Source organism: Rhinopithecus roxellana, chromosome 2, assembly GCF_007565055.1.
Source record: "Rhinopithecus roxellana isolate Shanxi Qingling chromosome 2, ASM756505v1, whole genome shotgun sequence".
Classification (NCBI taxonomy): Eukaryota; Metazoa; Chordata; class Mammalia; order Primates; family Cercopithecidae; genus Rhinopithecus; species Rhinopithecus roxellana.
In genome coordinates, this window is record NC_044550.1 from 149,745,797 (window position 1) to 149,760,336 (window position 14,540).

Below are 14,540 nucleotides of genomic sequence, written 5' to 3' on the forward strand. Positions count from 1 at the left end.
TAAGTTACTTAACTTTTCTAAACTTTATTCCCTAATCAAATAATGTCTCCAATTTTTCTATTGGTTTCAAATAGGGTGGGTTGAGTGATCCAAAATTTTGACAGTTCTAGTAATATTCATTAACGTATCTCTTATCAGTGTATACCTCTACTCAATATATATGTGTGTGTTCCTATCCATGGGTAAGAGAGAATTTAATGCATACTATATTTTTAGTTTTAAGCCTCTTAAAACTTAGTCTTCAGAGTATAGCAAAGTTGCAAGATGCAGCATTAATATACAAAAGTTTACTGATCTTTTAATATGCTAACAAGGAACAATTGGAATTTGAAATAAAAAACAGAATGCTATTTACATTAGCATTGTGGAAAAAATTGAATACATAAGCATAATTCTAACAAAATACATATAAAATCTACAAGAGGAAAGCTACAAAACTCTGATGAAAGAATCAAAAAGGAGTTATAAATATTGATAGGTATTCAATATTCATGGATAGGAAGAATCAATATTAAGATATCAATTATTCCCAACTTGGTTTATACATTCAAAGCAATTCCAGTAAAAATCCCAGCAAGTTACTTCATGGATATTGACAAACTGATTCTATAGTTTATATAGAAAGACAAAAGACCCAGAATAGTCAACATAACATTCAAGAACAAAGTCAGAGGACTAACACTATCTTACTTCAAGACTTATAAAGCTATAGTAATCGAGGCAGTGTGGTATTGGTGAAAGAAGAGACAGATGAGTGGGATAAAATACAGATCCTATAAGTAGATCCACACAAATACAGCTAACGGACTGAAGGCAATCCGATCAAGAAAGGATAGTCTCACCCAGGTGTGGTGGCTCACACCTGTAATCCCAGCACTCTGGGAGGCTGAGGTGGGCAGATCACCTGAGGTCAGGAGTTCGAGACCAGCCCTAACCAACATGGAGAAACCCCATCTCTACTAAAAATACAAAATTAGCCAGGCATGGTGGTGCCTGCCTGTAATCCCAGCTACTCGGGAGGCTGAGGCAGGAGAATCGCTTGAACCCGGGAGGCAGAGGTTGCAGTGAGCCGAGATTGCGCCATTGCACTCCAGCCTGAACAACAAGAGTGAAATTCCATCTCCAAAAAACAAAAGGAAATGATAGTCTTTTCAACAAATAGTGCTGGAACAACTGGACATCTACATGCAAAAGTAAATAATCTAGACACAGACCTTGCACTTTTCATAAACATTAACTCAAAATGTGTCTAGATGTAAACATAAAATACAAAAATATAAAACTTTCAGGAGTTTTATAGAAAAACACACAGGAGAAAATCCAGGTAACTTTGGGTTTAGCAATGAGTTTAGAAACAACACCAAAAGCATGATTCACAAAAGAAAAAACCAGTAAATTGAACTTCATAAAAATTAAAATTTCTATTTTGTGAAACGCACCGCTAAGAGAATGAAAAGCTAAACTATAGACTGAGAGACAATATTTGCAAAACTAATATCTGATAAAGGAGTGGCATCCAAAGCATACAAAGAACACTTAAAACTCAACAATAACAAATAGCAAAAATGGGCAGATCTGAACAAACACCTCACACAAATAAGCAAATATGCTCAACATCAGTTCATTAGAGAATTGCAAATTAAAACAATGAGATACCACTACACACCTATTAGAATGGCTAAAATCCAAACACTGACAACACGAGATGCTGACAAAGATGTGGAGCGACAGGAACTCTCCTTCATTGCTTGTGAAAATGCAAAATGGTACAGTCATCTTACAAGAGCTTAGCAGTTTCTTACAGAGTTAAATATACTCTTACCATATTATGCAGCAATTTACCCAAATTACTAAAAACTTATATGTACCAAAAACCTTGCACATGAATGTTTATAGCAGCTTTATTCATAATTGCCAAATATTGGAAGCAACCAGGATGCCCTTAAATAGATGAATGGATATACCTATATCCATGGTATATATGGATATGATACACCTATACAACTAAATAGTACCACATCAATAGAATATAATCTTAAAAAGAAATGAGCTATCAAGCCAAAAAAAAAAAAATGGAGGTATCTTAAATGCATATTACTAAGTAAAAGAAGCCAATCTGAACGATTTCATACTGTACACTTCCAACTATATGACTTTCTAGAAAAGACAAAACTATAGAGACAGTAAATAGATTAGCAGTGGCCAAGGGTTTGGAAAGGGAGGAAAGATGAAAAGAAACGAATAGTTGGAACACAGGTAATTTTTAGGGCCGTGAAACTATCCTGTATGATACTATAATGGTGGATACATTATGCATTTATCAAACCCATAAAGCTGCACAACACAAAAAGTGAACCTTAATGTAAACCACAGACTTTAATCAGTAGCAATATATCAATATTGGCTCATCAATTTTAACAATTGTACCAAAATAAAGCAAGATGTTAGTAGCAGGGAAAACTAGGGGGAACGGTGGTAAACATGGGAACTCTGTACTTTCTGCTCAATTTTTCTGTAAACCCAAAACTGCTCTAAAAATTAAAGTCTATTAACTTTGTTTAAAAAGCAATAGGACAGGCATGGTGGCTCACGTCTGTAATCCCAACACTTTGGGAGGCCAAGATGGGAGTATCACTTGAGCACAGGAGTTTGAGGCCAGCCTGGGAAACATAGGGAGACCCCTGACTCCCAAAAAAAATTTTAGCTGGGCACATGTGGTCCCAGATACTCAGGAGGCTGAGGTGGAAGAATCACTTCAGCCTGGGAGGTCAAGGCTGCAGTGAGCCATGATTGCACCACTACGCTCCAGCCTGAGCAACACAGTGAGACCCTGCCTCAAAAAAAAAAGCAGTAGGAGATCCAAAAAATATTCAAGCTTGACTTAGGAGCCAAAGAAGAAAAAGAGGAGTCCCTTGGCCAAGCATGAAAGGACTGAGGGTCCAGCTTGCTGGAGACCCAGAGGACAGGTGTGCTCTAATAAGAGGTTTAGAGGTATCAAGATTAGTGATAGCAGCCTTAGAGATACAGGCAGCAAAGCTGGACTTGGAGAATGCACAAAAAGTTTCAAAGGGGTGTGGAGTCACACCCTTGAGCAGTGGTTCTCAAGTCTGTCTGCCTATAGAATCATCTGGGGAGCTTTTAACTCCCAAAGTCTATGGCACACCCCGTATCGACTAAATCAGGATTTTTGGGGAAAGCACTCAGTCATTACTAAAGTTCCCCAGGTGATACCAATGTACAGCCAAATTTAAGAACCACTGACCAAGGGTTAGCTTTTTACATGCTGACTACAATGAGGTGATAATATTGGTTCAGAGGATCTAATTAAGTAGAGGTGGATGGATAAATAATACTTACCTATTTGATGTAATAAACACAATCATCACAAACAAGGCCATATAATATTGCCTTACCTGTCTGGAGTTCCCCATTGCTTTTTAGGCTTTGAAAGATTTGGGGTTCTCTTCCTAGAAGAAACACTAACAAATATCAGCTGATTAATTCAAAGAGAATGCTTAAGAAATATGGTTACATTAGATGACTCCTACTCAAACAAATCCCATATGAGGGGGAAAAAAAAGAAGAATTAAAACCAATGCCGGCCGGGCGCGGTGGCTCAAGCCTGTAATCCCAGCACTTTGGGAGGCCGAGACGGGCAGATCACGAGGTCAGGAGATCGAGACCATCCTGGCTAACACGGTGAAACCCCGTCTCTACTAAAAAGTACAAAAATCTAGCCGGGCGAGATGGCGGGCGCCTGTAGTCCCAGCTACTCGGGAGGCTGAGGCAGGAGAATGGCGTAAACCCGGGAGGCGGAGCTTGCAGTGAGCTGAGATCCGGCCACTGCACTCCAGTCCGGGCGACAGAGCAAGACTCCGTCTCAAAAAAAAAAAAAAAAAAAAAAAAAAAAAAACCAATGCTATATTTGATATGATTTGAAGAGTACTGAAAGGCTCAAAGTATCCAAACATTCTTTGGACCCAATATTCTCACTTCTAGAATTACTAATATAACACATAATAAAATTAAGACAATAAATTATGCAACCAAACAATGAACATATTGTCTCCAGAAGACCCGAGGTAAAATGCACTTTTTAACAGGAAAAACCTCAATCAGCCTATTAAGGTCATTTGTAGATGGCTTTGTAGCACTGGATTCTGAAGAGATTATACAGACAAATTTCAGACAGAATATCTGGCTTTGGAAAAACTATGAAATAGGCAAAATACACTTTTGGTACCACTCAACCCCCTCTGTGCCTCACTCTGCTCCCTTGAACCTTCCCTATTTTTTCTTAATCCACTTGTAGCAGAGACAGTTTGTGTCCTCCAAGTGTCTATGTGTTCCCCTATGTTTCTCAGCCTCCTTTGCAGTGTTTGGAGTGACATAACTGTCACGTCTAATTTCAGCAAGAGTACTGGGTATCACATATGAGCTAGTGTGTCTCTTCCACTTTTCTCTTTCCCTGTTGCAGGGACCTAGAAGTCACATATCCTAGATAGCAGAGCTACAAGGTTAGAAGGGCCAATCACTTCACACTAGACTCTGGCAGGAGGGAGAAATAAACTTTTATTGTGTGAAGTCATTGAGAGTTCTGTATCTTGTTTGTTAATGTAGCATTGTCTATTCTATGCAGACTAATATACCACCTATGTTGTGGAGACTCATATTACAACTGTGTAATGGCCTTGGTTGGAGTCTGAAGGGCCCAATACATAACAAATCTTTTGGTCTACCATCTTTAGAAACCAACTGAAAAATAGGCACAAGAGTCAGACAAATAGAATAAAAATACTATCTGTTATTGACAAAACCATATTGAAATGAGTAGTTTGGATCCCTGACACCCCCAAATTGAACTGACATCCCAAAGCTGCAGGCCTCCTCCTGTAGGGGCTAAACTTGCTATGTGATAGAAAGTAGATCACAAAGATCCTTGTACAGATTGATGCACCATCTTACAGATCACTGTGGACAGGCAGGCCCCAAAGAAAAAGGGTCCTAGAAGGGACCAATGCTCTCTCCCAAACCTATCAAACAGATGTCACTCCTACTCCATGGAAAGTCTAACTAAAGAATGAGGCAAGAGGCCAGGAGAATTCCTCAACGGAAATGCTTCAATGTATAATGAGGGAGGTGATAAGGAAAAGCATCCCCCTAACACTTGCCTGAGCTCTTTAATAGGCTCCAAACTCTTTTAGAATAAGCCCTAGCCCTGGTGTCAGGTAGGATTCAGTCACTGACACAGCACATACAAGGCATTATGTGAAGAAATGGCCTTCCTAATTAAGTGGTGACTGATGCACTGTGGCAGGAGGCAGCAGGGGAGAGTGGACTCAATAGTCAGCAGCTCCCAAGATTGCACACTTGTATAACCTCTCAGCATTTTTTGTTTGCTTATTTGTTTTGTTAGAGATAGGGTCTATGTTACCCAGGCTGGAGTGCAATGGCGTGATCACAGCTCCCTGCAGCCTCGGACTACTACCCAAACTCAGCCTCCTGAGTAGCTGGGACTACGGACACCATACCGGGCTAATTAGGCACAGCATATTTGCATAAAAGCAAACTTTTTAAAGGATACAGGGATAGATAATGCAGATGGAGATGGCACAATTTCCTCACATGACTCCAAATTAACAGAGCAAAGAGAAACAAGAAGCAGTAAGAAATAACAATAATGAAAAACTTTTTTGAAACCACACTCCTCACAGCCTTTTTAAATATAAAACTTTACGAGACACATACTATCCAGTCACAGGAAAGCCTGTTCACTCAGCATACATTATTTATTTTAAGTACTGTGGTATTTTGAGTGGATACTTGGTACTATTCAGTAGATGTTAATTCTACCTGCTCTACTCCTCAGCCACCTGACAACCTTGGGAAAGTGACTTAATTTTGCTGAATTTCATTTTCTCTCAGTAAAATCTAGTTGATATATCTGTCCTATCTACTTTTCAGAATTCTTATGAGAAAACCTATTTTTTAACTGAAAACCATTAAACAAAAATAAGGTAGTAGTATTTGCTTCCTGAATAAGGAAGGGGGGAAAAAACTGGAAAGCATGGTAAATACAGCCAGGTGTGGTGGTTCACGCCTATAATGCCAGCACTTCAGGAAGCTGAGTTAGAAGGATCACTTGAGGTCAGGAAATTGGGACCAGCCTGGGCAACACAGTGAGATCTATCTTCACAATAAAATTTTAAAAATAAATGTTAAAACATAAAATACAAAATAAGTCTAAATAATAACCATACATGTAAATGAGCTAAACAATAACAATAAATATGAATGGTTTTGACCCACTTCTTTAAAAAGTGGATGAAAATAAAATCTGGTATTATTTACTTTTCATCTACATGAACCATTGATATGAACCCTTGGTGTTTCTCCCTAATGATTTTATAGGATGAGTATCTCTTATCCAAAATGCTTGGGACTAGAAGTATTTGGAATTTTGGATATTTTCAGATTTTGAAATATCTATATATACATAATGAGGTATCTTGGGGATGAGACCCAAGTCTAAATACAACATTCATTTATGTTTTATATACATCTTACACACATGCCTGAAGGTAATTATATATATAATATTTTAAATAATTTTGTGTGTGAAACAAAGTTTGTGGTAAGTACTTATGTGTGAAATTTTCCACTCGTGGTGTCATGTCCATGCTCAAAAAGTTTCAGCTTTTGGAGCATTTGGGATTTTAGATTTTCAGATTAGGGATGCTCAACCTGTATTCTGTCTCCTCTTCTAACTGTATCTTAGCCAAACGAAGGGTAAGCGTTGGTTTTCAGGAGGCATTTATTGTTGTGCATTATATGCACATATACACATATACATTTTTCTTTTCTTTTTTTCATAAAGGGCACTTTCTTGAAAAGTCATTAGCTACCGTACTTGAATTAGAGGCAAGGAAGATTGGGATACATTGAACTGGAGCTTCACAAAATCTGTGACTTGAGATTGTCAATGCAGAATCCCAAATCGCTTAAAAGTTCAGATCTACTAAGTAATGAATCAAGTACCTAGCAAACAAGTGAAAAACTCAGTGAATAGAAGTGTTCTCCAGCCAGGCACGGTGGCTTACCCCTGTAATCCCAGCACTTTGGGAGGCCGAGGTCGGTCGATCACAAGGTCAGGAGATCGAGACCATCCTGGCCAACATAGTGAAACCCCATCTCTACTAAAAATACAAAAATTAGCCAGGTGTGGTGGTGCATGCCCGTAATCCCAGCTACTCAGGAGGCTGAGGCAGGAGAATAATTTGAACCAGGGAGTCGGAGGTTGCAGTGGGCCGAGATTGTGCCACTGCACTCCAGCCTGGCGACAGAGCGAGACTGTCTCAAAAAAAAAAAAGAAAAAGAAAAAGGAAGTGTTCTCCTACATCTCAATCTTCTTTCCCACTGTTTAATAAGTCTAAATAATAGCCATACATATAAATGAGCTAATCAGTAACAATAAATATGAATGGTTTTTACCCATTTCTTTAAAAAGTAGATAAAAATAAAATCTGGTATTATTTACTTTTCACTTATATGAACCCTTCGTATTTCTCCCTAATGATTCTATAGGATGAATATCTCTTATCCAAAATGCTTGGGACCAGAAGTGTAACTTCTTAGTAATTCTGTCTTCCTTCATTCCTCTTTCCATAGGAACTGTGATTAGAAAAGGGCCTTATGGGCCAGGCGTGGTGGCTCACACCTGTAATCCCAACACTTTGGGAAGCTGAGGCAGATGGTTCACAAGGTCAGGAGTTTGAGACCAGCCTGACCAACATGGTGAAACCCCGTCTCTACTAAAAATACAAAAATTAGCTGGGCGTGATGGTGCATGCCTGTAATCCCAGCTACTCAGGGGGCTGAGGAAGGAGAATCACTTGAACCTGGGAGGCAGAGGTTGCGGTGAGCCGAGATGATGCCACTGCACTCCAGTCTGGGGAACAGAGTGGAGACTGTGTCTCAAAAAAAAAAAAAAAAAAAAAAAAAGAAAGAAAGAAAGAAAGAAAAGAAAAGGGCCTTATGACAAAGGGAAAGCCTAGGAATGTCCTTTTTGAAAACCCCAAGGTAGACCCACATCAAATGAATCTGCCCCATCCAGATTGGCTGGCCTATTAGTTTAGGTCTGTGAAAACAGTACTATAACTACATCTTACCATTTCCTTACAAAGTCACAGGAAACAGGATTTGCTAAAAGAAAACAAAAGTAAAAGCAAAAATTAGATTCAACAGGAATCAAAAATATGATCAAGATAGCATCAGAAATTAAAAGAGAAAGGAGTTAGAAAAAGAAATATTTGGGGAAATGGCCAACTGAAATATATCATATTATGTACCAAAATAAACCACAGGTAAATCAAGGAGTTAAATATTTTAAAAACTGAATTAGAGGAAATAAGAGAATATTTACTTGATCCCTGGATTTTAATCTTCTAGAGTTAAAGGTGGCAAAACATATAAAGGACAATATAAATAGATTAAAATACTTAAAATTTCTGTGTCAAAAATTAAAACTTAAAGATGATAGAAAACTTTGGAGGAATATTTGGCAATAAATACAATAAAGGGTTAATAGTCTTAACATTTGAAGAGTAAAAATGTACAGATTATAAGAAAACACTAAGGTAAGTGTCAAAATTAAATAGACAAAGGATGAGAACAGAATTCACATATGAAGATATATAAAGGGCTAATAAACGTTAAGTAAAAGTTCATCAGCACTACAAGAAAGGTAAAAAAAAAAAAAAGAGAGAGAGAGAGAACACTCAAACTTGCTTGTAATCAAAACAATGCAAAAAATGAGATTTTTCTTTAAACTAGCAAATTGGCAAAATTTTTTTGCAAAGTATAAAGATATTGGAAGGGATGAAATGAGTCCTCTTGTGCACTGCTGGTAAAAGTCTAAATTAGTATATTTTATGAAAAATAATTTGATAGTGTAAGTCAGTAATGTTTACATGCCTTAGTCCAATTCTATTTATAGAAATGGACCCTAAAGAAATAATTCCAAGTGTGGGCAAAGATTTATGCAGAAAAATCTTCATTGTGGTATCTTTAACAGAGGGAAATTAGGTAATACTGAAATGTTCAAAACAGAAGAAATGGTTAAGCTAATGAAAAATCTTGTTTAGAAGCTGTTTTGTTTTTTATTTTAATGTGGAAAAATGTAGGTGATCCCATAGGCCTTATAATGATGGATTACTCCAGAGTCTTTTCTTAGGAGTTTTTAATCCCATCCAAGAGTCTAGAATGTTTTTGGTAAAGAAAAGTGAGTGTGCTACAGCATCAGACAGACATGGCTCAAACCTCAGTTTTGTTGCTTACTCCACTGTACAATCTTGGGTAATTTCTCAGGGATTTAGGTCCCCCTTCTCAGATAGGAGGATTAATAGGTCTGTGTAAAGATTAGTGATAAACAGCCGGGCACAGTGGCTCAGGCCTGTAATCCCAGCACTTTGGGAGGCCGAGGCAGGCAGATCACCTGAGGTCAGGAGTTCGAGATCAGCCTAGCCAACATGGTGAAATCCCATCTCTACTGAAAATACAAAAATTAGTCGCTCATAGTGGTGCATGCCTGTAATCCCAGCTACTCGGGAGGCTGAGGCAGGAGAATCGCTTGAACCTGGGAGGCAGATGTTGCAGTGAGCTGAGATCACGCCACTGCACTCCAGCCTGGATGACAAGAGTGAAACAACTCCATCTCAGAAGAAAAAAAAAAGAAAGCATTAGTGATAAACAAAACAAGATTAGTGTATACATGTATATCACTTACATATATATGTAAAGAATCTTGCATATAGTAGATGAATGGTAGTTACAATTATTGGTTACAACTTCAGTGTATCAATGGCTTAAACAGAGCACTATAGGAAACACAATTAACTATTCAGCCAACTTGTGATTTGGCTCCTATAGGCAAGCATGGTGCCAGTATGGACAGAACACAAATGAGGAAGGTCTCTCGTCTCAAAAAGTTTACGCTCCAGTGGGAGGCAGACTATGAATTTCAACAAAAAAGTTAATGGAACTGTTAAATTCAGATATTTTCTGTTGTTCAAGACCTAAGGTAAAAGGGAGAGTAGTCTACAAAAATCCCCCTCGTGGCCAGCCATGCTATCACCCATGAAAGTTGCAGCGCTTATTCTATAGGCTTTTTATGTATTACCAACCTTGCCTTTCAGCTTTATGACCTGACACAGGTTGAAGTCAGTAAAAAACTGAATCAGTCCTAAAAGACCATCTATAAGTACTGATAATGTGAATGAATAACTCGCTATTGTTCTTTTGTGCTATAATTTCTCCCACAGGTAAAGCTTTAACTCTATTTTAGAAAACACACTTTTGATGTTATCTCATTAATTGGCAGGATGAAATAGCTCTCAGGTAGCTGTTGTTAGCTAATGTCCCAAGCAAAGCAGTGTTACAGTGGTTTCCAAATTTGTCCGCAGATTAGAATCACCTGGAGATCTCTTACAAACTACAAGTCCCAGGCCACATCTCAGACCAATTTAGTCACAATCTCTGGGGAACGGACACTGGCATCAGCATTTTTTGAAGCAGACAAGTTTGGGAACTGCATTTAATGGCTGAGACCACTGGCTCTGGAATCAGAGTTCCTGGAACCAAATTTTGGCTCTAACCTGTGATCTAGGGCAAGTTTATTTAAGCTCTCTGCAACTCAGTATTTTCACCACTGAGTTCTTGCTTCAAAAAGTTGTTAGAGGAGGCCGGGCGCGGTGGCTCAAGCCTGTAATCCCAGCACTTTGGGAGGCCGAGATGGGCGGATCACGAGGTCAGGAGATCGAGACCATCCTGGCTAACACGGTGAAACCTCGTCTCTACTAAAAATACAAAAAAATAGCCGGGCGAGGTGGCGGGCGCCTGTAGTCCCAGCTACTCCGGAGGCTAAGGCAGGAGAATGGCATAAACCCGGGAGGCGGAGCTTGCAGTGAGCTGAGATCCGGCCACTGCACTCCAGCCCGGGCGACAGAGCAAGACTCCGTCTCAAAAAAAAAAAAAAAAAAAAAGTTGTTAGAGGAAAGTTACATAATGTGAAGAATGAACTCTGCATAGTGTCCAAAAACACAGTAAATACACAATAAATGGCATTATTTGTTAGGCAGGGATCTAGACCTGACATAGCGGTGCCACCCGGCGTAGCAGGCCCTTTGTTCGAGACTTCCCTTCCTCTTTGAACACACCCGCAGACTTGCATACATCAGAGGTTCCGGTTGGGCAACCACACTCCTCCATGACCTCCAGCTCACCTGCATTCCACAAGTTCGTAAACAGCAGTTTCGGTTAACAATTTCCAAAGACCCCTTCCTCATGACCCTTACTCGACTCCTGCCCTAATAGCTTCAAGACCCCCCAGGCCCTGTTTGTACAACTAGCTTCCCTACCTCTCCAGCTATAAAAAAGCCCCTACCCTCCTCCCTCAGCGCACCTTCCTCGCCCCGCACCGTTGGACCGAGGAACCTCGCCTGCGAGTCCTAATAAAGGCTATTCTCACTGCCATTTGCCTTGTGTGTTTGTTCCCGGTTCAGCTCCAGCCTCAGTTTACCGAAACCTGGGAGGAGACCCCTCCCCCAGACCCCTGCCGGGTCGGGCAGGCTCCCTTCTCCCCGAGCCAGGACCTTCTTTCCGAGCCGGGAGCCGTTTCACCAAATCCAAGACTCAGTTTGATCACTGCTGGGTAAGTTTTCCCCCGTCCTGTAGGCCCCCTCTGGGAAGCCCCTGTCCGAAAGGCGTGGCCACGTCAGGGGCTCCCTCTGGTCAACTGTGACCTTGGCACCGGGGACAAGAAGACAACCAACCTCCCCGGAAGCCACCGTACCCCGCACTCCGTGTGGCAGTGGGAGGATGCTCCCATTGCCTCCGGACTGCCTGTCTTAGGACCATGGGAACTACCCAGTCCAAACCAGACCGAAAATCCCCTCTGGGGTGCCTCTTGGCGAATCTACAGACTTTAAGTCTCAGCCCAGACATAAAACAAAAGTGGTTCATTTTCTTCTGCACAGTAGCATGGCCGCAGTATAAACTGGATAATCAGTCTCAGTGGCCTGCAGAAGGCACTCTAGACTTTAACATCCTCACGGATCTGACCAACTTCTGCAAGAGACTAGGCAAATGGCACGAGATACCCTATGTTCAAGCCTTTTGGGACTTGCGTTCTCGCCCAGATCTCTGCGCCCAATGCTCGTTAGCTCAGGTCCTACTCGCAAAGTCTCTTCCCTCGAGCAAGGAGAGGGATGATTCCTCCTCTTTTTCTAAGCCTCCTGACACCCTATCCCGGCCACCCCTCCAGTCTTCTGCCCAACCTCCTCCTTACCCTGACCCGCCATTATCCCCATCCTCGTCAATGCCTCCCCTCCCTTCCACCCCCCATGTGCCCTTACCAAACCCGACAGATTCTGTCTCCCCTACCTCCACCTCCTCCCCTTCCTTGCCTGTCTCAGCCCATACTTGGTCCAGGACCGACCTCCTGTGTCCCTTGCGAGAGGTGGCAGGCGCCGAAGGAGTAGTCCGGGTCCATGTGCCGTTTTCAGTGGCAGATTTGTCTAAGGTTGAGGAGCGTGCAGGCTCCTCTTCAGCCAATCCTACTTGTTATATCAAAGAGTTCAGGTATCTATGCCAGGCATATGATCTCACCTGGCATGACCTCCATGTCGTTATGACCTCAACCCTGTCTCCTGAGGAGCAGGAGTGCATCCTAGCGGCAGCTAGGCAGCACGCTAACCAGGTTCATTTAACTGACCCCCCCATGCCAGTCGGCACCGAGGCAGTGCCCTCGGCTGAGCCCGACGGGGACTACCAGGTAGGGCAGGCAGGTCGCTGCCACCGAGACATGATGGTTCAGTGCCTTCTTGCCGGCATGCAGGCAGCCTCTAACAAATCAGTCAACTTTAACAAACTAAAAGAGGTTGTCCAAGGTGCAGATGAAAATCCGGCCGTTTTTCTTAACTGGCTGACTGAGGCACTTATTCAGTACACCTGCCTTGACCCTGCCTCCCCGCAGGAGGAACCGTCTTGGCCTCATTTCATTTCTCAGTCGGCCCCTGATATCCAAAAAAAATTTTAAAAGGCGGAGGAAGGCCCTCAAACTCCCATCCAGGATTTAGTCAAACTGGCCTTCAAGGTCTACAACTCCAGGGAGGAAGCAGCTGAGGCCCAACGACAGGCCAGGCTAAAACAGAAGGTACAACTCCAAACCCAGGCCTTGGTAGCAGCCCTGAGGCCGGATGGCTCCAGGAGCTCCCAGAAAAGAGATACTACCCGAGCGCCACCTGCTGCCTGCTTCAAGTGCAGCAACGACGGCCACTGGGCCAGGCAGTGCCCTAACCCAAAGGAGCCAACTCGCCCCTGTCCGAACTGTCAGCAGATGGGCCGCTGGAAGTCAGACTGCCCCGACCTAAGGATGGTCGCTGCGCCTCCACATGACGACCCTCCTCCAGGTATTGGAGGCGCCTTCCAGCTCCTTGACACCAACGAAAATTGAAGACGCCCAGACTCGGGGACCCCTCTCACGCTCACCGAGCCCAGGGTTATGCTCCAGGTAGTGGGTAAGTCCATATCCTTCCTTATGGACACAGGGGCTACCTACTCTGTTTTGCCTTCCTTCAGTGGCCCCAGCCACCCCTCCACTGTCACAGTCATGGGAATTGACGGCACTCCCTCCACCTACCACCAGACTCCTCCTCTGTCTTGCCGCCTGGATGGCTCCCTCTTCTTGCACTCATTTCTTATCATTCCTTCGTGCCCAGTCCCCTTGTTAGGATGAGATCTCCTCTCCAAGCTAAGGGCCTCAGTTCACTTCCGACCCAACCCCTCCCCACACCTCACGTTCCTCTTCCCCCTTCTCTCACCTGACAAACCCCGCCAGGCTGACCCCCCACTCCCATTTCCAGTCCTCATTAACCCTAAGGTGTGGGACACCTCCACCCCGATCACTGCCCAGCACCACACTCCGGTCCGCATCCGGCTAAAAGACCCTTCCAAGTTCCCCTCTAGACCCCAGTTCCCTATCTCCCTTGAACACTGACAAGGACTAAAACCCATCATTACACGCCTGCTCTGGCAGCATATTCTAGTTCCTGCCAACTCACCATGTAATACTCCTATCCCGCCTGTATGGAAAAGCTCTGGGGCCTATCACCTTGTACGGGACATACGCCTCATCAATGAGGCACTAGTCCCTACCTTTCCAGTTGTTCCTAATCCATATACACTCCTCTCGTGCATTCCCCCTGACACCACTCATTTCACTGTCCTTGACCTGAAGGATGCCTTCTTTACCATCCCTCTACACCCAGACTGCCAATTTCTGTTTGCCTTCACATGGGAGGACCCAGACAGTCATGTTTCTTCCCAGCTGACCTGGACTGTCTTGCCTCAAAGGTTCTGAGATAGCTCCCCTTTTTTCAGACAGGCACTGGCACGGGACAGCCTCCTCTGCCCCCTAACCCATAGCACCCTTCTACAATACGTAGATGATCTATTACTATGTAGTCCTTCCTGGGAGTGCTCCC

The 14,540-nt window shown here is 42.6% G+C and overlaps 1 protein-coding gene across 1 annotated transcript in view; it reads right to left on the reverse strand.

Annotated features, from left to right (window-relative positions):
• THEGL (theg spermatid protein like) overlaps nucleotides 1-14,540 on the reverse strand; it is an 81,288-nt gene that overhangs the window by 44,736 nt on the left and 22,012 nt on the right. Inside the window, exons 2-3 of the mRNA XM_010355226.2 lie at nucleotides 8,169-8,202; nucleotides 3,414-3,479 (exon numbers count right to left, since the gene is read on the reverse strand). Of these exons, the coding sequence (XP_010353528.2) occupies nucleotides 3,414-3,479; nucleotides 8,169-8,202 (100 nt within the window). The remainder of the gene's footprint in view (nucleotides 1-3,413; nucleotides 3,480-8,168; nucleotides 8,203-14,540) is intronic.